Here is a 27411-nt window from a genome sequence, read left to right on the forward strand (position 1 = left end):
CATTTCTTTTACATCTGTTGAAAATAAATCCAAGGTGTCTATCCCAGAGATCTGTCCTCCCAAACTTCTCCATGAGTAGCTACAACAGAAATATCCCCTACTCTTCCTTTACTCACCTTCCCTTCTTTGCTCCCTCCTCTTGGCAACTCCATTTTTAACCCCCCCCCTTTGAAAAGTCGTGCTGTTTCTCCACTGTATGAGCCAGCTTCCTGCCTGTAAGCTTAGCTTTTATCTACCAGTGCACAGCGACTAAAATAGTTGCTACTCCACCTCAGTCGATAATGATGTAGGCTGGGCGGAGAACACAGTGTTTAACTTCGCTCAGTGTATCGGCTAATGGAGCCGTTAAACTACCTGTACGACACTCGCTGCCACCAACACGCCTATCAGAACGGTCCACATCAGGTGGTCACCGCAAAGCAAGTTGGCTCACCTCCTGGGAGTCCATCCCACACCTCCAGCCAGTCGTACTTGCAGTCTCCATCTCCCCCAGGGAGGGGATCGTTCTCCAGGTCAAAGGTGAGGAAGGCGAGGGTGACATCCATGCTGGGGGGCACGACGATTATAAAAGAGCACTCTAGGTTGTGGGGGTACTTGTCTGGAAAACCTGGGGACTCGATGAGACCCGAAGGGCTGGTGAAGTTCCGGGAACAGTCGGAACCTGAAGCGGAGACAGACGTCATGAATAACATTGATCATATTGTTATGGGCAGGGGTCAGGTAGATTCAAAAAGTTTCATTTCATAGGTTAATTTGTCTTATCCATCAGTGGTTTTAATAAATGCAGCTAACTGGTGTGAGGCAGCACAAGGCAGAAGAATGAGTGTGGATGAAGCTTGATGGCGTCATGATTTTAGGTGGTCTATTTATGAGAAGCTTTATCCATTATAATACAGCTGTGAGTACATGCATGAACACAAAACAATCTGGGGTAATCTGGGGCTCATCATCTCTGAATGAACTGTAATGCTCTATTAATACTAACACACACACACACGTTGGATGGAATTTACGTGGTACCAACTGGATCTTTATTCCAGCCCACCCAGCCATGCATGACCACCCCCCGGACACACAGACACAAAAACACCCTCTGTCTAAGCCTCTTATGGTAACCCATTTCTTCCTAGTCTGTTTGGGTGTCTACTGCTGCGACTGTATGGACAGAGAAAGTGAATAGTGAGGAAAACCCATGAAAACCCATCCACTAAAGGTAAAGTTGAGCAGTTTTGTTTTCCACAGATAATTCTCAGATGTCTCTTATCTGTATCACTGATACTAACGGCGCATGTACACGCACTGAATATCAGGAACACTTTTAGGCCATGCAGTCAGAGAGACACAGAAAGATGGGCTGTCGCTTAGTTCCCCTCATGTCTGCTCCCCCCCCGCAGAGTCAGTCATTTGGTAGCGTAGGTCTGTGTGTGTGTGTGTGTGTGTGTTGTGTGTGTGTGTGTGTGTGTGTGTGGTGTGTGTGTGTGGTGGGTGTGTGTCAGGGAGAGGAGGGGAGGTGGGGAAAGAGGAAACGCCTGACCAGTTCTGTTGCCCCCAGCGATTTTATTCCCTTCTCATTACTTCTTGTTCATGAACACAGCAAAAACACTCGTGGCCTCCTTTCTCCCGTCTGTCTCCGCACACTGGCTTCTATTTTCATGCACCTGGGAGCGTCGCAGACACCACGAGGAGGAGTATGTGTGGCAGTTATTGTTATTGTTGCTGTTAATGTTTGGAATTTTGTAAAACAAATGCATGAAGGTCTCTGGCACAAGATGGCACAGTGGTAAAGTCGGAGGTGTAGCTAATTTTGTAATGCTGAAGAAGGCGATATAATTATAGCTATTATCCTGCCGCCCTTTGCTCCCCTTGCCACTATATAATTGACACAGACGACGAGGGCACGAGGTTGAGCTACAGTACGCTGTTATCAGCAAGCCTTGTGTCTGGGCCAGTTTGTGTCAGCCCACAAGAAAAATGCTTAATATTTCATGTTGCCGCTGCTCCGGCCTTATATTTGTGGTGGAGGCTGCATTCAATTATCCAGAGAAGCTCGTGCATGCAGTGAAGACAGATGATTTATGTCATATCTGTTGACAATTTTAAGATGAAATTAACATATAATTGGATCTGTCTAAAATATAGTTGCATTTTGAATTATTGTTTTCATCATTTCAGTAAGTAAATCCATGACAATAATGAAATGTTCCCTCTTTCAGGCCCATGATATTCTGCATGAAAGTATAGAGGACATCTTTTGCGGTAAATGACTCAGAAAGTCTTTGAACTCTTCCCTGCCCTCTCTTATTATGTTCTGATCATTTCCTCCCCTCCTGCTGTTCTTTTGCATCTTCTCTTCATCCTCACAGCTCCAGCTCGGTCCTTTTTCTTCCCCACTTCCCATCTGTTTGAAAAGACCAAGTATGAAGGATACACATGTTCCACTGTGGATCAAGCGTGTATCTGGGTTGCTGGGTAGATCTGACGTGGGTGTTTACAGCTCACTGATCTCTGGGAGACACTGAAGGCTCAAGGGGTGGGTACGGGGGTGAGGTGGGTATGGGAGGGGGTTGCTGCTAGTGCTGGTGAGGGGGGGTTCTAGTAAGATGGCATGCATTCGTCTACCTTGATTTACACTATCTTTACATTCAGGTTAAAAACATTGAAACATTTTATCTCGGCATTATTTGTTGTCGCTGTTGTTTTTGTTAGCTAAGTTATCATGTGAAATATGACATTTCAGGCTCTGCCTCTGAATCACACAGAAGGCCATTCCTCCGATTTAAACACGCTTGACATGTGAACGCAAACGGAAGTCACTTTTACATAACAAGACACGTGTATTAAATGCTCCACTCACAATAATTGAATGGAAATTTTATTTTTAAATTCTGGGGGCATCCGGAACATAGAAGTGCCTGTATTATCAGCGATATTGGGCTTTGGTGGTGTAGCTGTGATCATAGCAGCTTCCCAGGCAGCTGATCTGGGTTCAAATCCTGGCCAATGCATAGGGGGCCTTTATCTGGGGGAGGTGCCCTTATGCAAAGCACTAAACCCCTAAATGACTAGAGTCCCTGTTAAGCGTAACTCACAGTCTTTTAACACCATCTCATCCCTCAATAAAGGTCTGTGCACGTGTCTGTGTTTAATAACCATGTCTAAAACCATTTTCCCTGTGAACTTCACTCGATCTGCTCTGGATCCACTTTGCTCAATAAAACCAAGGAGGGGGAGGAGCAAGCTCTGTGATTGGTTGAACCACAGGCTGGGCTGTCAGATAGACAGGAAGTGCTGAAAGCTGTTGGCAGAATGTAAACAACAACAGCAGTTGTTGGAAAGACGGTGTGTGCATCTGTGTGTATGTGTGTGTGTGTGTGTGTGTGTGGTGTGTGTGTGTGTGTGTGTGTGTGTGAGAGAGAGAGAGAGAGAGAGAGAGAGACGGAGAAATGGAGGTGAAGAGCTTGATTTACTTTAGAATAAATTAAATTTGACTTGATCTGGTAGGTAGTGTACGGTTCAGATAGATGCCACTGCAATGTCGTCCCCAAACGTGCGATTGCGTGTCGGAGGTAAGATTTGCGTGCAGACATGCAAGCTGGGCTGCATTATGATGAACTGTGCAGCCAGTGCATTCATGTGTGTGCGCGTCTGGCAAGTTCTGGGTCATAATAACAGCTGGGGGCACACAGGCGAGACAGTGCATTTTGATTGGGCTCTTCAGTCTAAAAACTGCCTTCGGATTGGCTAGAATTTTACTACAGTATCCACGGTAACAGACATGTAAACAAAATGTACAAAAACAAAAAAGTGTGCCATTTCTTTTCCATGGGCATTTGTTCAAATCATTGCCTGATAGATGATGTTTTCATGCATGAGTCTGCATCTGTAATTTCCACCTTTATTTGCTACTGTATCCTGTATCCATGTGAGCATTCTGAATAATTAAATAATTCAAATCAGCATTGAAGGAGTCCGGTATTTAGGACACAGAGGGGTGGGACGGGAATGTAACTTGACAATGTATGAATGTAACATCCCCCCAACACACACTCACTTATTAGAAAACAAAGGAAAACAATGAAGAAATCTTAATGTAATTAAGCGAGACAAGGGCTGAAAACAAAATAAAGAAAAATAAAAAAGGAACTGAAATAAGGGGACAATCATTAACTGTCCACAAAAATGACTCTTTTCTGTAAACAACAGATAATCTAACAGAGAACAAAAACGAGCGAAAAAGTAGTTACATTTTCATTTTTTTCCGGTGACGATTAAGCACTATGTGTGCGCGCGCACACACACACACATGCACGCACACACACACACACACACACACCACACACACACACACACACGCAAACCCTGGCACATCCACAGATTCTACACACCCACACAACCAGACGTTCTGTTGCACCTTCCAGGATAACAAGATCATGGTAGCAGGATGGCAACAGCTTGAATTTTCCAACTGGCTCCAGTGTTATTGCCAGGAAATTTCTGGACACCAAGCACACACATATGCACACACACACATACACACACGCACAAACGTGTGTGTTCAATCCTATAGATGCTAATGCAGGGCTTCTGTATCACACAGGTCTAATTTATGTGTGTATTCAGGTGACATCACACTTGTAGTGTTTTCTTGGGGGGTAAGGTTCAGTAGTGGATGGCCTAAAATCCGTTCCAGTGGGTTTTTCTGTTCTGAAACAAGTAATCTCTGTTTTTCATTTGATTTTTTTAAATCATAGAAGAGCACTGTTGAGGATGAATAGCACAGACAAGCTACAATTGATAAACTTCCTGCACTTTATACCAAGACAAATCAGCAATTCAGCTGAACAATAAATCTCTTAATAAATGAATTCTCGGGCAGATTCACAAAACAGATTAACTCGTTTGAGGTTAACTAAATGAACTCCGACTCTTTCTCATTAGTGCTAAAGTTTAATTCACATTTCTCTCTCCAGAGTTTGTGGGTGTGAACACTGACACCCTTGTTGTTTTAAAGTCATCAGGTGGGCTGTGTTGAGCATACATGCGTGTACACACACACACACACACACACACACACGCACGCAGAGGGCTGAGGTTACTAACACAACACGTGCGGTTGTCGGTGTTTCTCACACCAGCCTGTTGGGATATCTGTGTGTGTGTGTTTCTGTGTCTGTGTGTGTGTGTGTGTTCATCTCAGGGGACTTAAGACTCAGGACTCAATTAAGCAGACATGTGTGGAATGCTTTCAGGGGGAAGGGGACAAGTCGGCTGTGGGGGCCGACACTATAGGCCCCTCTGTCTCACTCGCCCTTGATCTCAATTGGTCTCGCTTTGGCTGACCCATGGCAGCGTGAAGGGGAGCCATGTGAGGGACATGCACACACCCAACACACACAAGCAATGTCTCGACTGCACCGTTTAAAGGGCTCTCAAGGGTCCTCAACCATGTCTCCTGTCTCCGTGTCCCATGACATAAGGGAGATATACGAGGCTTGGTCAACTAATGAAGCATGCTGAGTCTTTTATGAGTGCACTGTTATACAGTAGCTTATTTTTTAAAGGTCTATTCCCCCTAAGATTTGGCTTTTCTTGGAATTCCAAGAAATGTTACTGTAAAATGTGCATTATTTACATATCTAAACAATGGCTTATCCATTCAAAATGAAATCTAATCATTTGCCCTATGAATCAGAACCATCAAAGGTTGGGTTATGCACATACCCGTCTTGTATATTTCGTAGCGCAGAGAGAAGCCCGCCCCCTGGTGGGCATAGTCAGACACAAACTTGATGTGGATGGATGGCCCCGACGATATGATGGGCGCGGGGGCGATGTTGCTGCAGTGCTTCCCGAGCAGGTCAGCCGAATCTGAGTTCCCGTCATGGATCTCGACGTAATCGTACCTACAGAAGACATGAAAATCTTAAATTGCTGCTCTGCAACATTTGTTGTGATGTGTGAAGAAGCAGAGATAGAATCTGAAAAGAAAAAGTTGTTCACACTTCTGAGATCACTGTAAAATGAGATTTATCGAGTGTGACAGGGCACTGGTGACATTTTTTTAAAAACTAGACACGACCCGGGCAGCTTAAACGTGGAACAAATTACTTTAGTTTACAGCTGTAATTCAATGATTTTTTTTCTGCCTGTGCTTCAGGGCTGCAGCTCCCCAGAGAAATCCACATTTTCCACTTTTTAGGAGGGATTAAAAAGTCTCTTCATCTTTCTCTTAGTGTTTATTTTCCTTAAAACACTTTTTGATACGAATTCCCACTCGCACCTGTGAGAAAGTGTGTTTAATTTGTTACTAATCAGGTTGGTGCTAGCTGTAGCAGTAAGTGGATTATATGTGTACATGAAAAGGTCCTCTCAGTGTATGTAAAGGTTAAAGTTAATGTAAATATTACTCTGAACAGCTCCGTTCACTTTTAAAAGGTACAAAGGCTGTTGTGTCGAATATAACACCAGCACAAACACTGCAGGCCTTTTTCCTCGCTCAGTGAAAGGAAGGTTCGAGCTGGAAATCTATTTTTGATTCCCGTTTCATTTGTGTTGTCTGACCACAAATGTTCGAACCTCTCTGCAGACCCACAGCAGGAGTGTTGCCTCCATGTCTGGATACCAAAGACACACCTGCCCGCCTCTAAAATAGCTTCCAGGAAAGAAATCCTTTTAACATTGTGCCATGAAAGGAGATACAAATCTGGCTCCGACTTGTAAGTGAATTCAGTTTCAATTATCAGTTTTTTTTCTCACACGAAAACAAACACTGCAGCTGCAGCCTGTCTGCGTTCTCCAGCACATTGATCAATTCTCTGTAATCAAACTGAAAGTGTTTCGACTTTGGTCGACATCTTCGCTTTGAGTTCAATATGACATAAATGTCATCATATGGCTGCAGCTTTTACTGTAATGGCTGTTGATTATTCCTCTATTTGCAATACGCCAACTATTATTTCTATCTCCAGAAGCCTGAACACACACACACACACACCACACACACACACACACCACACACACACACACACACACACACACACACACACCACTCATTTACACATTCAATTGTTGTCAAGTGTAAGTGTGCTGATAAAGCCATTGTATTATCCTTTTGTCCATAGACAAAAGATAATCCTGTGCCCCTCTGGCTACCTCCAGGGTTCTCTCTGTTCTCTCTGACAGGTGAGAGATCCAGACATTATATGGATCCTTCACTTCCTGCTCTCCCATCATGATGTGTTCCTCGCACACGCAGCTCTGCGCCCACTGACAGTGATGCGTGCGCGTGTGTGTGAGAGTATGTGCGCGTGTGTGAACATGCACAGATCATGTGTCATATTGTCCCGGGGGAATGTCTCATCCCAGTGACAGCTTCCTCCTCCTCTGTTCGGAAATGACAGCTTAGTTTAACTCGCATTCCTTGACATCTCTTTTTCATGCTCGCTCACTCTGTTACCACTTTTTCCCAATTTCCTCCTCCCCTGCTCCATTAAAACATCCGCAACCTGTCCATCTGTCCATCTGTCCATCTGTCCAATGAAGATAGATAGATAGATAGATAGATAGATAGATAGATAGATAGATAGATAGATAGATAGATAGATAGATAGATAGATAGATAGATAGATAGATAGATAGATAGATAGATAGATAGATAGATAGATAGATAGATGGATGTGGCAGGAACACGACACCTCCAGACAGATGGACAGGAACAGGTGTCTTCCCTCCTCCCCCTGCTGAGCTCACAGTGGTGCCCCATTAGAAAGGTTGAAGCTCTTGATCCAGGCTGCTTCTTTACGTGTTACGTCCTATCATGCTCCTCATCATAATCATAAATACTTCTGACACTCATCCGCTGCAGCCATTCAACTATATGAATTTGCCATAAAACAATGGCAACAAACACATACAATACAAAACACAGATGTGTCATTGTACCCAAAAAGGCAACATTTGTTGTTGGAGAGATGGTGCCTGTGTTTACTTCAGGGGGGGTGGCCAGGAGACGACAAGTTTATCTGAAGTAAGACAAGAAAGTTTGAACAGACTCCAGTTTCCTCCCCTCCTCCCATCGTCTCCTCCTGTCTTCTTCTTTGGTCTTAATTGCCTTTCACACATTCTCTCTCTCACAGTTTAGGTCAAGAGTCTTCTTACACCTGCACACTTCTCTCAAGCTTAAAGAGCTGCAGACGCAGCGTCTGCACCCCAGAAATATGAAACATGCACACACACACACACACACACACACACACACACACACACACACAAAAACATATGTTTTTTTTTTCAGTTTTAGCTTGTGTTGAATTTAAAGCTTCTCAAAATTAGCCTATTGAAAAAAAAAGACGCTTATGGTGTTGTATTCTGTTGCAGATACCTCATGCAGGACTGATAATGCTCACGAGACGTGAGGATTTCAAGTTCAGCTTCAGCTATTGATGTTTTCTTTCACCGCCTACATCATATTCTTGTGGTTGTAAAACCTCTGGGGATGAAGGATGTTGGTGAGGAACAGGCGGCATTTGGCACACACAGCTGTTGACAGGTAGTTCTGCTGATCTAGAGGTGTAAAATCACTAATACTCATGAAGCAGGCCAGGTGAAGACCGCCTCCACAGTCTGAGATAACTGTTAGATATATGCATGTGTGTGTGTGTGTGTGTGAGTGCGCGCGCATGCGCTTGGTGTGTGTGAATCTGTGTATGTGTATGTGTGCATGCACATGCACGTGTGTGTGCTGTACTGCTGAGGTCTCCAGGACAACAAATCGATTCCTCATTAAGGCTTTAACAGTCATTGATCAGGACTCAGGACACTCTCTCTCTCTCTCTCCTCTCTCTCTCTCTCCTCTCTCTCTCTCTCTTCTCTCTCTCTCTCTCTCTCTCTCTCTCTCTCTCTCTCCTCTCTCTCTCTCTCACACACACACACACACACACACACACACAGTACAGTAACAACCATACAGTGTCAGCAGGACCTTCAGGGTATCCGTGACCTTTAGTAAACCACTAATCCCGCCATCATTGCCTGCGGGACATGCAGAAAGGTGCGTGTCCCTCACCTTTAAGGGACAGTTCCCTCACTCCTCGAAGGTTCATCCTCCATCTACAATATCTCACAGTTGGTCAACGGGTGTGGGAAATATTACCTGGAGAGATTTATGTTGGGGCAAAGGTGCTAGATGGTTACTTCACGGGACATAAATATCTTGGGAGTTTGTATGAGGAGGTAAATAAAGCTCGGCTTGTGTCCCACGGCCAACTTTGGTCCTGCAGCACTCTCCCTGCAGCGGCGCCCTTCTGCTGGGGCACTTGTCAGCATGCAGGACTCTCCTGCTGCGAGCCGTTCTGTGACGCTGACTCAAACATGCAGCCAGCTGCTAAATGCCCACAGCTGGCAACTGTACATTCACTGTCACTCCGGATGCTCTTCCTCTCACCCCCTCTCCTCGTCCCTTCACCTCTCGTTTCCCCCCTGTTCTGCCTTAAGGCTAGTGTCAGAGCGCATCATTCTGCCTTTCTCTCTGCACTCTCATGTCCTGGAGACTTCTGCCTGTAAATCAGGTGAGTCTTTTCAGAACAGAGGAGAGCAGAGAGGAGGCAGGCTCAGCCAGCATGAGGTCAGATGATTGATGCCAGCAGAGTACAGAGTCTATGTCTTAATCACTACTGAAGCTACTATCGTTGACTGCAGCTTCTAAATCACTTCTGAACTCATCGCTTTAGTCCCCAAATGTGCAAACTGCCTGCCCACCTGTTGAACTCTGCAGCCTAGAAATGTCTGTTGTTCACGTGAGTTGATGCCCACCGTCTAGGCACTCCCCCTCCAAGAATTTGCAATATCGTGACCCATCCTGGCCATTTTTTCCACAGTCCAATCACTGTGTTTTTGCCATCAATTGGTCATCACAGCCTCTTGTTTGAGGCTGTGATGACGCAGATGGACGAACAATTCACATTTACCAAGAGACGGGAAGAAGTACAGGGAGGAACACACACTAACTAATGAATTCAACCTCTGCACTCAAGCCATGCTTTACACACCAGGAGTGAAGACACACTATCCAGGGGCAGGGACTGCATCACATGCACATTTCGTGGTTCAACACAGACGATTATGGAACATTTTCACTGCTAAACAGATACACAGAGCAGAGAGTTCAGTCTAGTCCAGTTCAATTTGAGGGCGACAGAGATGTGCAGGCCTTGATATATTGGAATTTTCTGTAAACAGGAAGATAAAATTGTCACTCTATCCTCATGATTCATAAAAATAAAGTACATTTTCAAGTGTGGATGAATATGAAAAGATTGCGGCTTTTTTCATTCAGAAGAAGGAATGAAAATATATTAAATGGAGAGAAATAGAGGGCAGGAGGAGGTGATGAAACAATGTGGGTGGTGGGTAGAGAAAGGTGGGACAGCGGAAGGAGCAGAGGAAGAGGAAACAAAGATGATGGATGGATCCCACTGAGAGAGGGAGAGGGAGAGAGGGAGGCGAGAGGGAGGGAGAAGCAAGGAGCTCTAGCTGTCAGGATGATTTGAACCTGCCCTCTGTGGACCCTGACGCTGCATTTTTTTCTGAGCAGCTGTGTCTGTGTGTGTGTGTGTGTGAGAGAGAGTGTGGCTCCCTTCCAAACACTCCAAATGGAGATCTTAGCCACAAAGACAGAGCCATGCATGGAGGTACAGTAAAGGAGGAAACGATGCTCTCTGACTTTGGCAGTTGCCACGCTGCCGATTTCTCAAATGAATATTTATCAGTAAATATTGGTGCGTTCATGGGTTTTTAGTACACTCTTGTTTCTACATTTACATTTCTAGCAGACTTTAGGAATGGATTACATCCATGTTGCACATTTAAGGAAAAGAAAGAGATAATTATTCCACGTTAGCTCAAAAATTCCTTCTGGGAAAAACAGATCTATCAGTCTTGAAATCACGAAGACGGCTGAAACAAACCCATCATTTGACTGATCTTTCACTTGCTGACAGCTCCTACAGCAGTCTGACTAAACTCCAAGGCCTGGTCCTAATCTGCAGTCAGCCCCCACTTACTCATCGCTGCGCTAACCCTTCAGCGGTACCAACACCTCCTTATTTCCTGTTTCCAGAAAGTTACATTGATGAATTGGTGAGGAGCGTTGCCATTCCGAGAGCTTGTGGAAAACCCAAGGAAGCCAATGATGAGTCATGACTGGTACTATCAGAACGCGAGCTCTCAGTCAGTCTTCCCGCTCATCCGTTTCTCCACCTCCGGCCGTCTGCCCAGCCTTAAACTGCTACTGTATATGAGTCCTAATGAAAACATTTCCCTCTCCGTCTGACCTCGTTCCCCCATCGATTTTGCGCACAGAGCCAGAGGAGGGCTCGACAAAATGTGCTGCATTATAGATTACAGATTACCGTCTTAAATTGCAATCAGACCCATATTAGATTAGATTGCTTCACTGCAGCAGCATAATAAGACACCCCCTGTCTGACCTGCTGCGTGCAGATTTGTAACGGTCCTGTCTGATGGGCTAAAGAGAGACAGAGAAATCATATTAACTGCTCATAAAATATTCTTTACGCACAACTTCTGACAAGCCCTTTTTTTTATCAATGGGACGAGTGTGCGCGTGTGCATTTCCCTCCCCAATCTGAGGATTAAGGGCAGTTTTCAGTGTCTCAAAGCTATAAATCTACATTTTGTTAAAATAATTTACAAGAATGAAGATGAAAATCCACCTTAATCCAGGCATTCACGTCCCTTCATTAACACTAATCTGTCTAATTAATGTAAATTCTATCAGTTAAAAGTGATTTTCCCCCCTTTTAAACTTGATCATTAGACATGGGGTTAGCCCGTGCACAATGTATAGAAGTACATCACAGTATTACTTCCCTATTTTTAACTGTAACAATGCAAACCTACATGGCACAAATGTATCATATTTACCAAATAGCTAAACAGTAAGATGCATCGCAGCATCTACAAGTAGTTAAGCCCCCCCAACAAAAAGGATGTAATATTCCAAGAAAACATCGAATAGCTATGTTAAACACTGTAAAAACATTTCTATGATTGTTTTACCATAACAGGAAGCAGCACTGCAATGGAAAGAAAGAGTCATCAAAACATGTTTTTAAAAGAGAAATGTATGGAGAGTCCACAGACTTTCCTGCTTTGTGCAATTATTCGGGCAATTATGAAGCATTGCTGCGACAGGGACGTCCCTAAATCTGGTTTTCAGAGACACTTCATGCAAAAATTAGAGGGAGATGCTGTCTGACAGCCAGGGTCAAGGATGTTCTTGGCAATCATTAGGTAACCGTGTACTCCAGCTCACTACAGACTTCTCCTTGGCCTGTGTGCCCTTTGAACCCAACAGCTCAGTTTCAGCCTACTGCTGCACTCACACAAACAGAGACACAGCGGCTTCAGGCGCTGGGTGGTTTGGACGCCTGTGGACTTAAATAGCTCTGCGCTGTGAAGACGGTTGTAAATAACAGCCTGTTAGACCCGAGATGTTACCACCGACTCTGCAGAGCTACCTTACTGGGATGGTTAACGTTTGCTTTTCCGAGATGTATGTTGTCAGAGTGGAGGCAAAGACACACAAACAGGCTTAAAACAACCTCAGACACGCAGCACGATAAATAAATCAGGGCTTGTTGTTTCTCGCGCTGCAACCAGATTTTGTCCTCCAGGGAATCTGAAAATGGACGCGGCAAAAAATCAAAGAGAAAGAGCAATGGAGGGGCAGAAGCAAACGGTGAATCAGCCCAACTGATGCGATGATAAGAGTCAAGTAAAAGGGAGGAAATCACGAGAACCGGCGTGCGGACAATGGAAGGCGCCGCTCATTTAGGGTGCGAGGAAGTGAAACAGCGCAGGAGCAAAGCGCTGCTTAGACCTTTCAGCCTTTCAACAAACAGCCAGTCGCTAAAATATTGATGTTTCAATTCCAACAAAGAAATGTCTGAATGATTTTAAGTACATCTGAGTGGGGAAATTCAGCCATGTATAATTGATAATGGATGGATCAGAGAGGACTGGAACAGAGACCCGACATGAGAGCAGGGGAATATCTCCGTCTATATGTGATGCGTGTCGATGGAGAGATGCTGCTTACATTAAACAAGTCTCTCAAATCATTATTCAATGGTTTCCCGCACTGTGTTTTCTTTTAGTGCCTGTTAGATTTTGATTGTCTAAACTTTTTCGGGCTTTTTCACTCAGCATTCCCTCGTTATTTCATTATACTACTGAAGCCAAAACTACAAAAACAATAACAAGTCCTCTAATCTGTTTTCTGATCTGTGGGAGAGTAAATGTGTTGCAATTAGACAGTGATAATTAGAGACAAGGGACAGGAGAAGGTCCCACTGTGGTTATTATGGGATAGCTAATGCCAGGCAAACAGGAGGAGTCTGGCCTCAAGTCGGCCAAGTACGCCTTCTTGAAGAGAGACTAACATTCCCTTTAATTCCCAGCCGTCCAACCCAGACTCTCAGGAAAAAATGCAAAAATGACTTTCAGATCCTTCAATCCATTTTGATGCCTCTAACATCGAGCCCGCCTTTACCTGCAGTCCAGTTTCTCAATTTCAAAGTGCGGGTTAAAGTTGAGGACGATGCGCTGCGAAGCTTCGGGGGCTGTGATGACCCAGCGGCAGTTCTGATGGGGTGGATACTCCAGCGGGTAGCCGGGAGTGGTGATGTAGCCGGCATTGGTGGCATCTAGGTAGCCTCCGCATGGCTCAGAGGCTGGAAGGACAGAGAGGGAGAAGAGAGATTGTACATAAATCACAGTATTTATACCTGACCCGACCTACACGTTCAGTTTTTGCCGATCAGCTGATCAGAGGATCAGAAAATGGAGCTAACGTGAAGAACTAAAGCCTGTGTGAGTGTGTGTGTGAGTGAGTGTGTGTGTGAGTGTGTGTGTGAGAGAGAGAGAGATAGAGGGAGAGAGAGAGTCAGGGGGACAGGGACTGACTCAGAATGGATGCTTTATGCTGAGTTGACCCTATGACACTATATAGATGCACTTACACACTCACACACACACACAGATCGAGACCTCCAGATGCCACAGCTACTGTCACAGATTGGACCCACTTGTCTGCACTGATGCGTCTGTGTTGTGTCCAACAATCCGGCTCATTCAGAGGAGCAGATGCAACCTGGCATTGATGAGTAACTCGTATATATCTGTGACACCCGACAGCATAACACGCCAACTCTACTGTGTCACATGTATGGCACCTATTGTGCGCTGGTTGGCTCCCTCTCTGATGGATTGGGCAGACTGTCTGACTGTCTGAATGAGCTGAACTTCCACACTGCCTCAGACTTGTTAAGTTAAACCAGCCCGGGGGGGCTGTGTCTCATTTTAGCCGTCTTTGCTTACGTCTGAGCCATGATCTGTATTATTAGGGGGAATGGGAAAGACTTAGTTTAGACCTTCTCTAATTTTAAATGCCTATTTTTTCATTTTATACAACACTTGCTTAGATGTGTTTTGATAGTGTTGGATAAAAAACATCCTAAAATGTGATTGCGCTCTACGTCATGGCTCAATACGCAGTAGTTTGGGTAAAAAAGATGATCACAGTAGATAAAGAAATGCTTTTAAAAACAGCATCTGTGAGTTGAAGCGTCCCATTTTTGAGAAAAACCCTTAGATAATTTCCTGTTCCTGAGTGCTGACACTCACATTCAGGCTGTCGTCATTCCACAATGTCTTTGCAACGTGTGCTAAACACTTCTCTAGAAACAGGCGTCACTAAATATACTATAAATATCAAAACACTCAACTTGCAACTCACGTAAGAGATACAAGATAACTAATGGTTAAATTTGAGATGTTGTGGTCAGTGTCTCCGTCCAACATGTTTTATTTACTGCCGCTGTGCTGACGAGGGTGACACAGCCAAATCAAATTACTCGCCAGAGCGCAGCATATCTCTAAACACTTTAAATAGAGCGGCTACCGTCCGGCTCGGCCCAAGCGCAGCAACGCATGCAAACATTAACGCAAGCATAAACACGATCGGGCCTGAGGTGCCACCCGCAGAACCAGGACGGGTCAAAGCTGAAGCAACTTTTCCACATGTTCCCCACACATGTATGACGAGGACATGGCTGAATAAACCCCCTAATCAGCAAAACTATTTCACACTTCAATCACCCTGATGCATAAAGCGCTCGTCAGCATTTGTGGATTCACGCCTTTGCAGACTGTAACTCCTGCAGATTGCGGCTCTGTAGCCGTCTCTGTCCACTCCCGTCACCGTCCCGCTGTGAGCCAAGTAGTCCTGTCTGCCTCCTCTTGTCTGTTTGTAATCTCCGTGGTGACATGCAGTGAAACGGGGGTCGGGTTGCCAGACCCATATAACCCAGCGGGATACATTACATCTCAGCATCACCTGGATTAGTGCTTAAACACTCTAGGGTTTCGCAACACCGCCAGCCCGATGTCGCTTTTAGCACAGAGCACGGCGAGCTGTCTGTCCAGAGAAATATGGGTTGTGGGCAGGGGGGACACACGGGGGAGACGTGAAACTGATTAACAACCCAGCGATGGGGAATCAGAATGCATACTGAGTTGAGCAGAAAGTGTTTTTTGAGACACACATGTTCGGTCACAGAAAATAGTCCTAAAGTAAAGGCAAGCAACGCACAGGACGTGGCTCATTTATAAAAGATGTGCGCAAATAATTCACCACATCCTGGGCGGCCTAGAGATAACTGTGATGATGCATGTGTTGTCATACACGGTGAACTAAATAGTTGTGATAGCATCTATACAGCCTGACATTAATAACTGAAACTAGCATATTCTTTAGTTGCAGAGATGTCACATTTCTGTATTTAAGTTCTGCCTGTCTGTGTCTGCCTTAACACTGCTGAATGAGCCCCGTGTGCTCGCAGAATAAAGAGTAAACTGTGCTAAACACTCAAGCAGGGATATAAGACAGGTCGCTGCATTATTTATGGCTCTCCGCCACGTTTTATTATTACACCCTGATAACACCTATTCAGCGACTTCCCCCCCAGATGCACATGCCTTAACACACTCAGATGCACCCTTACAGAAATGTGAGGGGAGGAAATGTCCCCATGTGGGGCCGCTTTACGAAGCTGAACTGGATCTTTAGTTGTTGGTCCCAAATGCACATTTTCCTAACTTTGTTTTGAGCTCTGCCGCAGATTTGATTTCCCTCAGAGGTGGTGGTGGTGGTGTGTGTGTGTGTGTGTGTGTGTGTGTGTGTGTGTGTGTGTGTGTGGGGAGTCCTGATCTGACAATAAAGAGACGCTTTTCATCGATCTGATGCTCTGCAAGAACTTTTGTAAGAAGGGCCGTGTTCTTTTCCACTGGCCAGGGTCCAGTAATGATAGCATTAGTGATTTAGCAAAGGTTTGCTCAGGAAAGTGTGTCTCACTAACCAAAGGCGCTTGTTAAGACTGAGGCCATTATTTGGCAGACTGACTTATTATGCTCCGTGCTGACTCAAAACAGTCTGTTCTGCGGTCTCATTATTGTGACCTTGCGGAAAACAGGTCCCGGAATTTAACAATCAATGAAACAGACCGTCTGAATCTCAGCCTGGAGGAGGAAATGCTAATTCCCCCATTGATTTTCATGTACTTCCACTGTTCACGCTGCATTTTCAGTCGAATGGCAAGCCTCCAGCATTACCAAGCACTCGCAAAGCGCTTTAAGCATTGTTCTCTGGTACACATGCATACACCTGTGCATGTGCACCACAAAGCCTTTATGTGACCCTGGGAATACAAGGAAACCTGCAAATAAAAGGCTTTAATGTCATTTTTGGATCGATCCCAAGCTGCTTTTAGTCACCGAATCTTGGAAAACCCAAGGAATCGACTGAAGGAGATGGAGCAGGGGATAGAGAACATCTGTCTCTCATCAGGAGAGAAGAGAAAGTCAGCAGCTCAGAAACCCTCGGTGGACAGAAAATACGACTCCCACAAACACACAAACAGGTGGGGTGGTCTTTTTCTCCAGGTGCCTCGCATTAAAACACAGTGGAAAACTACAGAAAGAGAGGGGAAAAGGGTGAGAGGAAAAAATGAGTGCAAAGAAGCCTGCGGAGACCGAGGAATGCACGTGGGACGCAGAAACGGGACCGAGATGAGAACCTTTAATCTGATCTGAGGGGAGAAGGAAGATATGGAGTAAAAAGAAGAATAGACAGAAGAATCACAAGACAGAGAGTGGAGAGGATAAAATAACATATTCATTCCTTTTCAAGGTTCAAGTTCATTTTCGTAACCCGGGTCTTCACCTTTCTTCCGCCCACTCCTCACAAGGCCTGCGGCAGCTACTCGCCTCGTGGCTAGCTTGCATCGTTGGCTCAAATGGGCGATGGTGCCGGAGAGCACATCCCCAGCAGCCAATAGAGCCACAGGAACCATTGCAGGAACAGATGAAAAACGCCTGGTCTTCTTATGACTGAGGCCAAAAGTGTGTTTATGCATTCTTGTTTAACTTCCAGCACACCTTCAGACGGGGAAGGGGGGGGGGGGGGGGGGGTCAAGTGCTGCAGTGTGGCTGTGAGTTAACAGGGAGATAATCTACCTGTAAATGACAGTTACATAAACACTGGTGCAGGAGGCTCCAGGCACCTCTGGTTGTTTAGACAGGCCTTATCTCCAGAAAGCTTCAGGTATCATGAAAACAGATCTGTTATTCCTTATCGAAAGGAGTCAAATTTAAGTCTGACATTCCTAAAGAAGCTCCTCACCCTTATCGATGAAACCCTGAAAAACATTTTTGCTGCTAAAATGACATACTTCCTTCAAATGTCGCCACAAAATATTGTTTTGCTTCCCTGTTCTGGTCAAGATTTTGTTTTTTTTTTCTGCTTTCGCTCTTCTTCAATGGGAATCAGGACTAATCAAAGCAACGATCAGCTGTCAGGGACACCAGGAGCGTCTCAGAGCAGCTGACATCCTCCTCTTTTTTGTCTATCCCAGGCTTTTGTCTTTCCTCGTCTGCATTTTTTTTGTCCTGCCAGTTCAACATGCTGAATAAGTGGCAGGTTAATCACCCGGACTAGTTGTTCGAGTGCCATTGTACACAGAAGTGCCTATTTTCCCAATTTCTTCACATTTTATCTCCACATCTTTTACTCTAGGCACAATGTGACTTCAAACAGTGGCTTCAATGGTCCAGAACTGGTATCTCTCTGAATTTAGAGATAAAGCCATGCAAACTGGATCAAAAACTGGACTTTAAATGACTGGAAGCATAAAAACCGCCTGCTTTTGAGCTGTTTTCTTGTCCCAGGAGACAGAACAAGGATGAGAAAATGCACATTCACTTGACGGACAGGGAAAAAAACGCTGTGAAGCAAAAGAGTAAAGAGATTTCCCACCGTGGCAAAGCGGGGTGAAAAGAAGGCGAGGGAGGATTCTTCATCGGAGCGCGGGAGAACACTGACTGAGGGAGGTGTGGAGAAAGAAACAGAGGATACTATTAAAGGAGAGGTGAAGTGGCACCGAAAGTGGGAAACAACAGGATGATTCAGCGTGAAGGGAGAGCGAGGAGAAAGGAAAACAACCCGTGGCCTCACATGGCACTGATCTGGAGGGACTGCTGAGGGCACCGCAGGCTCGCTTTAGCCTGGCTTAATCCCAAATTCAAACACGCACCGACACTTTTCCACGCAAACAAAGCGAGGACGAGCATCTCATCCAAGATGGTGCCACAATTCCCTCTGAGGACTTTTGTTCTACATAAATGAACAAATAGAGGAACACGCAGGCTTCTCTAATTACCCCAGTCATTACCAATCGCCAATGACGACTCTAGAACCCTAACAGTTTACTAATGACATGATAACTGTAATTAGAAGATCCTGCTGGAACCGCTAATTGTCCTTTCCTTTTTCGCAGGGGGGAGGAGGGGATGGTGATGGTGCCGAAGGTTAATAAGCTTAATGTTTATTCACTCGTTTCAAACTGGGTTGGTGGTGCCAGAGCAGCTTCTGCGGTTAGACCGTCATGACAGTGATGGGGGTTCTAACGTTCTCGAGCCAGAGTTTGGATTCTGGATCGGCTCCTACGTTCTGGGCTACCTGAATTTCTTTTTGATTTAACCTATTTCATGACGTGAACCTTCCACAGAAGAGGTGACTCCATTGATGGAAGGTTCTGGAGGCACCGTTTGGGAGGGATGATTTCTGCCGTGTGTGCGCTCGTATCCAGACTTTTAGGATCTTCGCCAATCTTCACCTCCTCTGGCTGACGGACGGGCAGACGGGGGGGTGTGTGAATCTACTGTCGTTTACTGCAGGTGGCTCCACTCAACTGCTGCTTCACGCTCGGCTGGTCTCCTCTCGTTCCGCAAACGTCCCCTCACACTGACCCCCCCTCATTTCTTTGTGGCCCAACTCATATTTCCTCATTATCTCCATCCGTCTCCTCCGCCTCTCTCACTTTCCTGTTTGATGGATGTTCGGCTTTATTGTGTGAAGAAACTGGTGAAGAATCAACCAGTTTTCCAAAAACGCAATTTGTGGCAATAATAAACCAGCAAGATTAGAGAGCAGCTGAGAGTTGGGAGTGACAAATGACTTGTTTTAGAAGAGTCTTCCATCTTTGTGAGCTGTTCTGCTAAAACGGCTCGGGCGTCAAATGCTTACAACTGATGTGCTGGCAGGCAGAGAGTTCCTGCTGAGCCCGAATGTGAGTGGCAGAGAGACGCAGGGTTATCCGGACGGCTCCCATCGTGGATCACACGCACCAGTGTAACGATAGAGGGCTTCAAGGCGACCCGGTCTAGCAGCACAACCACGGAATCCTAAAGCCTGTTACGTAACGGGGAAGCCCAGTCACGGTCAGGAATCACTGTGAACATGCTCGTGGCCCTGAATCTGCAAATTCTGCTGAACAATGAGGCGACTTTTAAAAGCGCGTCACATTTAATCATCTGCAGGGCGGCGGCACTGATCAGGCCGTTGACTTGTGGACTTCTACCTAACTTCACATAGCCTCTCCTCGGTTTGGGATTTTTGAAACCGCACTGCTTTAAAAATATACACGGCACTGCTTGGTCAGTCCTGGTACCTGTGGGCCTCACTGTTTGCTTCCCACACGCTTGAGCACTGTGTTAGCCCGTTTCGTTGTGGAGCATATTTCTGCGGAGACTATGGAGGCAGACAGCTGGTCTTGAGTGGCCAATTATGTCCGTTTATCTCCCTTCCAGGCACAGCAGTGATCAAACAGAATAAAGAAACTGGATCAAACAGCAGAGTTAAAGAAAAAAAATCCCTCTTCCGCTTCGTTCACTTTCTTTTCGCGGCTTTTCCTCTGCCGGTTTCAGGCTCTGCCGCTTCCTCTGGAGAAACAGAGGAGGCAGATCTGTAAAAGTTTACTGCTGAGGAAGCCACATCCTCCAGGTTATGCTGAGCATGAGAGAGAAAGACGGAGAGGAAAGCGAGAGGGAGAGAGAGCGAGTCTCCAGGCAAACACGGTTCATCTATTGTCAAGATAACAGAGGGTCAGCAAGCCCTGTCAGTTACTTTAAAATTGCCGAAATTGACTTTTCTTGGGGAACGTGGCTCTATTGTGGGATGAATATGAAGAAAAACACACAGATGCACACAATGATTGCTGCTGGCAGGTTGCTGGTGTTCAACTGAAACTCCACATGTTCCCTGAATTCTGCTGCACCACAGGGCGCTCCACATCCTTTTATTCTGGCGGGTAAGTGAAAAGAGGCCATTCGGGTTTGAGTTGACATGTCATCATTGCAAACAAAAGTACTTATTTTTATTTATCTTCTCAAAATTTAACCCCGTCTGAAGCATCGGGGCAAATACGACTGACGATGTAAAGAATGATTCCACTGCGTTCTCCTCTGTTCTGCTCCAAAGCAACATTTGGCAGGCGCGCCACTCAGTCCAAGTCATGAGATCTGCAGAAGCGTAGACTCGACTCGAAAGAGGCCTGAATCAATATAATTTAGAATGCAGCCAAGTTCCCCGCTGATGCTCCTCCGCAGCGCTCCAGCTTTCCAACTATTTACATCAGAGAGCGGAGAACAATGATTACACCTTTTCCAAGAGGGTTTCTGAAGCTGAAAAGATTATATGGGAAGAATGCGAGTATTAGAGACTATCTCTTACAGTGGGAATGGGATTACTAAAGTCACTATATTGGTGATAGGCTACAAACTCGCGGAAACTTTGATTTAATCCAAAATTACGCACGGCTGATTCGGGGAAAACAAACATTACGATTTGCCCCGGACTCAATTGGTCGTTCAGATTTCCTTTTGTTTTTGATTTTAACATTTAACGTCTTAAATATTATTTGATCTCTAGGTTTGTGAAACTGCTGATCCATGAATGTAACTCTAAAACTCGTTGCGCTACTTGAAGCGCAGATCTTGGGGAGAGCGTGTGTGTGTGTGTGTGTTGGTTGGAGGGGTGGTGGTGGGGGCGATCTCCGTGCGTCCTGAGCGCCGGCCCGTGTCGGACCCCGCTGGACTGCTGGGATGAGTCGCTGCCCTTCTCACAGTAGTTGGTGGCTCAACATTTAGACCCGCGTTCGCGCAATCTGCTGCCGCCTGTGTCGGTGATGTGGGCGTGAGTCAGAGCGGCAGTTCTAGAAATCATAAAGTGACTTTTCAAAAAAAAAATAAAAATTATTTCAAGAGCAACCCGGAGAAAAGTAGTTGTAAAAAGGCTGGCGTTTAAAAACTACGGAATCGTGGAAATTAGTAATAGAAGGCGAGTCAAGTGGCCAGGTTTGTGAGTGGTGACTTGTGATCGCCTTCACTGTGTTTCTTGACAAGACTACAACCCGCTCTTCAATCCCCGAATCACGGGGTGACATCACACAATGTAATATCTTCAACTTTCTCAAATAATCATTTTTTACAATTTTTCTTTGATCCAAAATTGGATTTTTCTCCGTCGAAATGAATTTTGAGGGATATGCTTTAGGAAGAACCTGACAACCCGGGTCCATTTACAGTTAACACCTCTGCTGGCATTGGAAATTCGTCAAACTTACCTCCTTCTTCTCCTTTGACAGTCGAAGACCAGAGAAAAGCCAGTAAACATCCAAACAGCCATAGGAATAAATCCATCTTTTTTGCTTTGGCGCGGAGGATAATTCCCCCCTTCTGCCCCGGGATGCTTTTATTCTGCGTTTAAGCAGCGATGCTTGGGTCCAGACGCGTCTCTGTCCCCTTTTCTCCACAGTTCTCTGTCTTTGAAACGCTTCTCAAGTAGTCCACCGAAAAGCCGGACTGCGTTCCTCGGGCTCTCCAGGAATATCACACAGGTTCAACACACCGCGCGTGTGGCTGAGCTCTGGCACAACTTTCTTTCTCGACTGTCTCTCAGATCGATATAAAACTCTCTATTGGCACAATTTCTACTCAGACGCGTTTAAACAAACGTCATCCGTTCCGCTGCGCACAGGCGGCAGCGCCGTGTCATGTCCCCGGTCAGTCACAGCGCGCCCTGGAATATAAAAATCACTGGCTCAAAAAAAATCTCAAAGTGAAATTAATACGAAACGAAAGGAACCAAAAGGGGGGGACCGAACATTTGGCTCTAAAAGCTGAAGTGGTGATACGCTTATGTACTCCTGTTCGTGATAAACCATCCCGAAGTGCTTGGCTCGGGTTCTCTTTTCGGGATTTCACATTTACGCGTGATTTGGAAACAAATGTTCTCTTGGTTAAAAGTCCGTTCTTGCGCAAAAATCCGAACAGGGGACCTCCCGAAAGAGTGATGCGTGCGTAAAATGGCTCAGGAAAATAGAGACGCGCACGCTCTCTGATGTGCTCCAAAGTGCGCCTCTCCGGTGAAATACACTCCTCCGTGCCTGCTCTCTCCTTCACACTGAGACTCAGCCTCTCTGCCTCTCAGCAGCTCTGCGCTCTCTCCTCCCCGAGCTCCGCCGGGTTTGTGGCAGCGGGCGCCGACGCTCATACAGTCCCCCCCCCCCCCACACACCCCGCGTCTGGGTCTGCGCGCGCACCATGCGCGTGATCGTGGATCGGATTACAGTAGGCACCTCGGCCCGCCTCCTCTTACTGATTAAAGAGCAGTTTCATCTCCCTCTCCCTCTCTCCCCTCTCTCTCTCGCCTCACCATCTTTTACCTCCCACCATCACGCTCATTTATTCACACCAGAATTTCTTTTGAAACCTGAACTTTTAAAAGGCGAGTTTTGATGACGATCCCTTCCCGTTTCAGCTCGTTTTCTTGATTGAAAGAAGAAAAGGGAGCAAAACAAGGGAAGCAAATGTCCTTTGCGCGTCTTTACGAGCTTTGTAGTTGTGCTGGGAGCTTTAACAGGAACCTGGCGCTGATTTACTGAATTACGGCGGAAAAACGGGTGGTGCGTGTGCGCGCGCGTCTTAGCACATAAAAATGTATGGAAGAGTCTGATTCACATATTAATGAGCGTTAGAGATGGAGATAAACGGTGGAATTTTTCCTCTTAACGAAAACCAAAAATGATCAACTCGAGCCATTTGTGCTCTCTCTCTCTCTGTCTCTCTCTCTCTCACACACACACACCCACAAACGCGCGCGCACACGCTATAGCAAGGGGTCAGTTGCAAGCAGAATTTAAACACAATGATGAGACAAATGCATGGCGCAGGGGTCGAATGGCAAACAGCCAGGAGCTAATTTCACAGGGTGAAATGCATCCCTCTCTCTCTCTCTCTCTCTCTCTCGCCTCACCATCTTTTACCTCCCACCATCACGCTCATTTATTCACACCAGAATTTCTTTTGAAACCTGAACTTTTAAAAGGCGAGTTTTGATGACGATCCCTTCCCGTTTCAGCTCGTTTTCTTGATTGAAAGAAGAAAAGGGAGCAAAACAAGGGAAGCAAATGTCCTTTGCGCGTCTTTACGAGCTTTGTAGTTGTGCTGGGAGCTTTAACAGGAACCTGGCGCTGATTTACTGAATTACGGCGGAAAAACGGGTGGTGCGTGTGCGCGCGCGTCTTAGCACATAAAAATGTATGGAAGAGTCTGATTCACATATTAATGAGCGTTAGAGATGGAGATAAACGGTGGAATTTTTCCTCTTAACGAAAACCAAAAATGATCAACTCGAGTAATTTGTGCTCTCTCTCTCTCTCTCTCTCTCTCTCACACACACACACCCACAAACGCGCGCGCACACGCTATACCAAGGGGTCAGTTGCAAGCAGAATTTAAACACAATGATGAGACAAATGCATGGCGCAGGGGTCGAATGGCAAACAGCCAGGAGCTAATTTCACAGGGTGAAATGCATCCCTCTCTCTCTCTCTCTCTCTCTCTCTCTATAGTGCACAACCAATAAATAAATATCAGTGCGTGTGGTGTGGTTCATGGCTGACAGTAACCCAAGAGTGACTTCTCTGCTCCTGTAATGGACACACTCAGACACACAGTCACACAGGCCGTAATGACACATTTAAACAACCAGTGGACGACTGTGGCCACGCGCAGGTGAAGCTTTTCCGTATGACAAAGAAGGTGTTTGATGAGTATTTTTAGAAACTCAATCTTTTTTTTCCCACAGAGGAAGCTGTTCCTGGAGCTAAACAGGATATTATCGTCTTCTCTGGACATTTTTTACATTCACTCATACAGAGAGCCGACGACCGGGAGGGCCGCGGCAGTGTCATGGTGTCATGCACATGCTCGTGCACACACGCCATAAAACTGTCATTCAGACATCAGCGTCCCCGGAGGTCTGCAGGCACGTTTTGCATGATGGATCTGTGCGTGCACGAGTCTAACCTCCTCCCAGAGTCCCTCACATTTGAACTGGAGCGTCTGAAAGAACATGCTAACGTCACAGCAGGTGAATTCACCTGTTGGTTGTAACAGTCCTTCCACAAAACCGGCACGTGAGGAAGAGAAAGGCGGCAGATAATGAAGAGAACAGCGTTAAATCCTTGTTGCAGTTTCATTTTCACATGGGAAACAGATCGCGCCGAATGTAAAACTACTTTAGAGCAGAGTTTGGCAGGAAGCCTTCGGACTGGAAGTGTAAGCGCCGACCTCTCCTAATCATCCTGAATTCACAGTAAGTCATCACATGGCCAGAAGCCTGCTGGAATTCCCCTTCATGCATTCCTGTGTATAACTTACAACTGTATGTTGTGAAACTAAGATACACTAATCCATAACACCTTTTCTGCTTGCCAAGCAGTTGACCGGGCTTCTCAGAAGCTCCTGCTGACATCACCGGCTCGGATCTAATGGGCAGAAGCTGGAGAGCAGCCGCTCATGCTCAGTCTGAGTAACTCTGCTCCACAGAGCCAGGGCGAGCCAGGACGAGCGCGCGAGCTGGTGCCTGAAGTAATTCTGCTAATTGTTGAAATGAAATTTCGACAATTAGCAATGTGGCATCTGCTTTGATTTGTTTTGGTTTATTTGTGGTAGAATTTAAACATTTTTGGAGTTATTTTTTAAATAATAAGTGGTTGACAGAGAGACAAAAGGAAAATACAAATTCCAACTTATGCGGTTTTTCCTGAAGATATTTCCATAATTTCTCAGGCTGTTAGAAGTATCAGATATGTCAAAGCTGCCCGTCAGCCGGTCGGACACGTTGGACACCCGCCATGTTTTCCTGCCTCCTTTCACAGGGGATAAGGCCGGACTCTTTATGACCATTGTGAGACGTGACAATAGCAAATCACACACTCTGACATCACTCCCAGGTCATGCTGAGAGCTAAAGGCACCACAGGGGTGAAACAGGAGCCTGGGTCCCTCCACGCAGCTCTCTCACGCATTTCATATTATTTATGCCATTTTTCATGTTCACAACTGAGTAGAGCAGCAAAATCAACTTCCAGGAGAGGCAGTCGTCCACCATTTCTGCTATATTTAAACATCTTTGCCTCACCAGAACTTTCCTGTTCTCCAATGCAAATTCCCCCCCTTCAGAGTTGCTTTTACAGCAGACTCCATGAGCTTCTCTCACAGAATTGTGCCCGACACATTTCCAAAACCTTTTCCTCGGTGTGGCCGAGCCCCAGAGCTGTGAGGGTAAGGTGATCTTTGCTCTGCGTCAGGGGTGCAGGCTGGCTGCTGGTGTGTGTCGACAAGCCTTACCGGCCTTGTCTTCACCTTCTCCACCTCCTCAAACGCGCTTTGGCCCAATAAATGATGTATTAAAACCATTTACTTGGGCTGTGCAGGTATTCCTGGTGTCCTGCAGGGATGGAGCTACTCCAGAGGCCCTGTTTAAATGAAACCTATGTCACACGTATGACAGCTTCTCTCTTGTCGCGCCACATGTTGCCACCACCCACCTCCGTTTCCTCTTTTGTATCAATCCAAGCACTGAAAAGGGTTCTTTAGGGATTCCCTCTGACCCCACACAGGTTGCTGTTTATTATTGTTGGTTTTGTTAAGAGTCCTCGAAGCTGCTAGCACCAGAAATAATGGTCCATGGAAGGAAAACACAAACGAAAATTTAGGCAGAAAACCTCAGACAAGCCTCCCTTTATCTCTCTCTGGGGTTACTGGCTGATGGGGATGGTGGCGGGCTCAGAGGGACCGGCAGCTCCACCTCCGTCAACCTCTCCTCACTTGAATGTGCACAAACATTCCTGCGAGCTTCGGAGTTAAAAGACGTCCATATGAGGACTTGGTTAGAAACTTCGGCGATGTTTTCTTTAGCTCCACGCGAGCGTGAGCATTCCCCACCTGTTGACACCTCCAGGCTCCAGGGGTTGGGAGCGCATGCAACGGGTGTGTTCGCTGCAGTTCTTCATCGCCGTCCAATTTCCTGCTCCCGATCTGGCCCAGCCAGGAATCATATTTCCTCTTCTCTTCTAAAATAGTAATGTCACAACATCAGGAAAAGATGCCTCAGTGATATTTTACACAGAGTAATATTCATCCTCCCAGAACACAGGCGATATTTCATCTTCAGTGTACACAAGCACCGACAACAGTAATGCGAAGGTGCACGTACACACACTCCCTGCGGCCTCATCAATAGGCTGTATTACTGAACAGGTCTTATGGGAAGCCACAGTAAATGAGTGTGTCAACACTTAATATGGGCTGCACTGACATACTCATTTACTGCAGGAGCAGAGCTGAGACGGCTACACACACAAACACAAACACACACACAAACACACACACACACACACACTCACACTGCAAGGAAACCTACATGAGAGGGAAAGGTAGGTATTAGTCTGAATAAATGCATTTATGTTTGCACTATGCTCTTGTAATGGTATCTGCGTGTGTAATCGTGTGTGTTTATGTTCTCCACTATGAGTGTGTGCATCCATGTGAACGTGTTCCTGTGTGCCTGCACAAGTGCCGAGTGATAATCACAGTGCAGCCTGTGGAGCCTGCAGGGAGCCCACTCAGCTATTAGCAAGGACACAGA

At 45.9% G+C, this 27411-nt stretch overlaps 1 protein-coding gene across 4 annotated transcripts in view; it reads right to left on the minus strand.

Annotated features, from left to right (window-relative positions):
• LOC130527289 (neuropilin-2-like) overlaps positions 1 to 22953 on the minus strand; it is a 65734-nt gene extending 42781 nt beyond the window's left edge. For all 4 annotated transcript variants that reach the window (XM_057035649.1, XM_057035639.1, XM_057035629.1 and 1 more), the window contains exons 1-4: positions 22041 to 22953; positions 13574 to 13754; positions 5722 to 5903; positions 434 to 661 (exon numbers count right to left, since the gene is read on the minus strand). In XM_057035649.1, coding sequence (XP_056891629.1) covers positions 434 to 661; positions 5722 to 5903; positions 13574 to 13754; positions 22041 to 22116 — 667 coding nt within the window. In that variant the 5' untranslated portion in view covers positions 22117 to 22953. The remainder of the gene's footprint in view (positions 1 to 433; positions 662 to 5721; positions 5904 to 13573; positions 13755 to 22040) is intronic.
• Positions 22954 to 27411: the final 4458 nt, after the last annotated feature.

Source organism: Takifugu flavidus, chromosome 1 (assembly GCF_003711565.1).
Source record: "Takifugu flavidus isolate HTHZ2018 chromosome 1, ASM371156v2, whole genome shotgun sequence".
Taxonomy (NCBI): domain Eukaryota; kingdom Metazoa; phylum Chordata; class Actinopteri; order Tetraodontiformes; family Tetraodontidae; genus Takifugu; species Takifugu flavidus.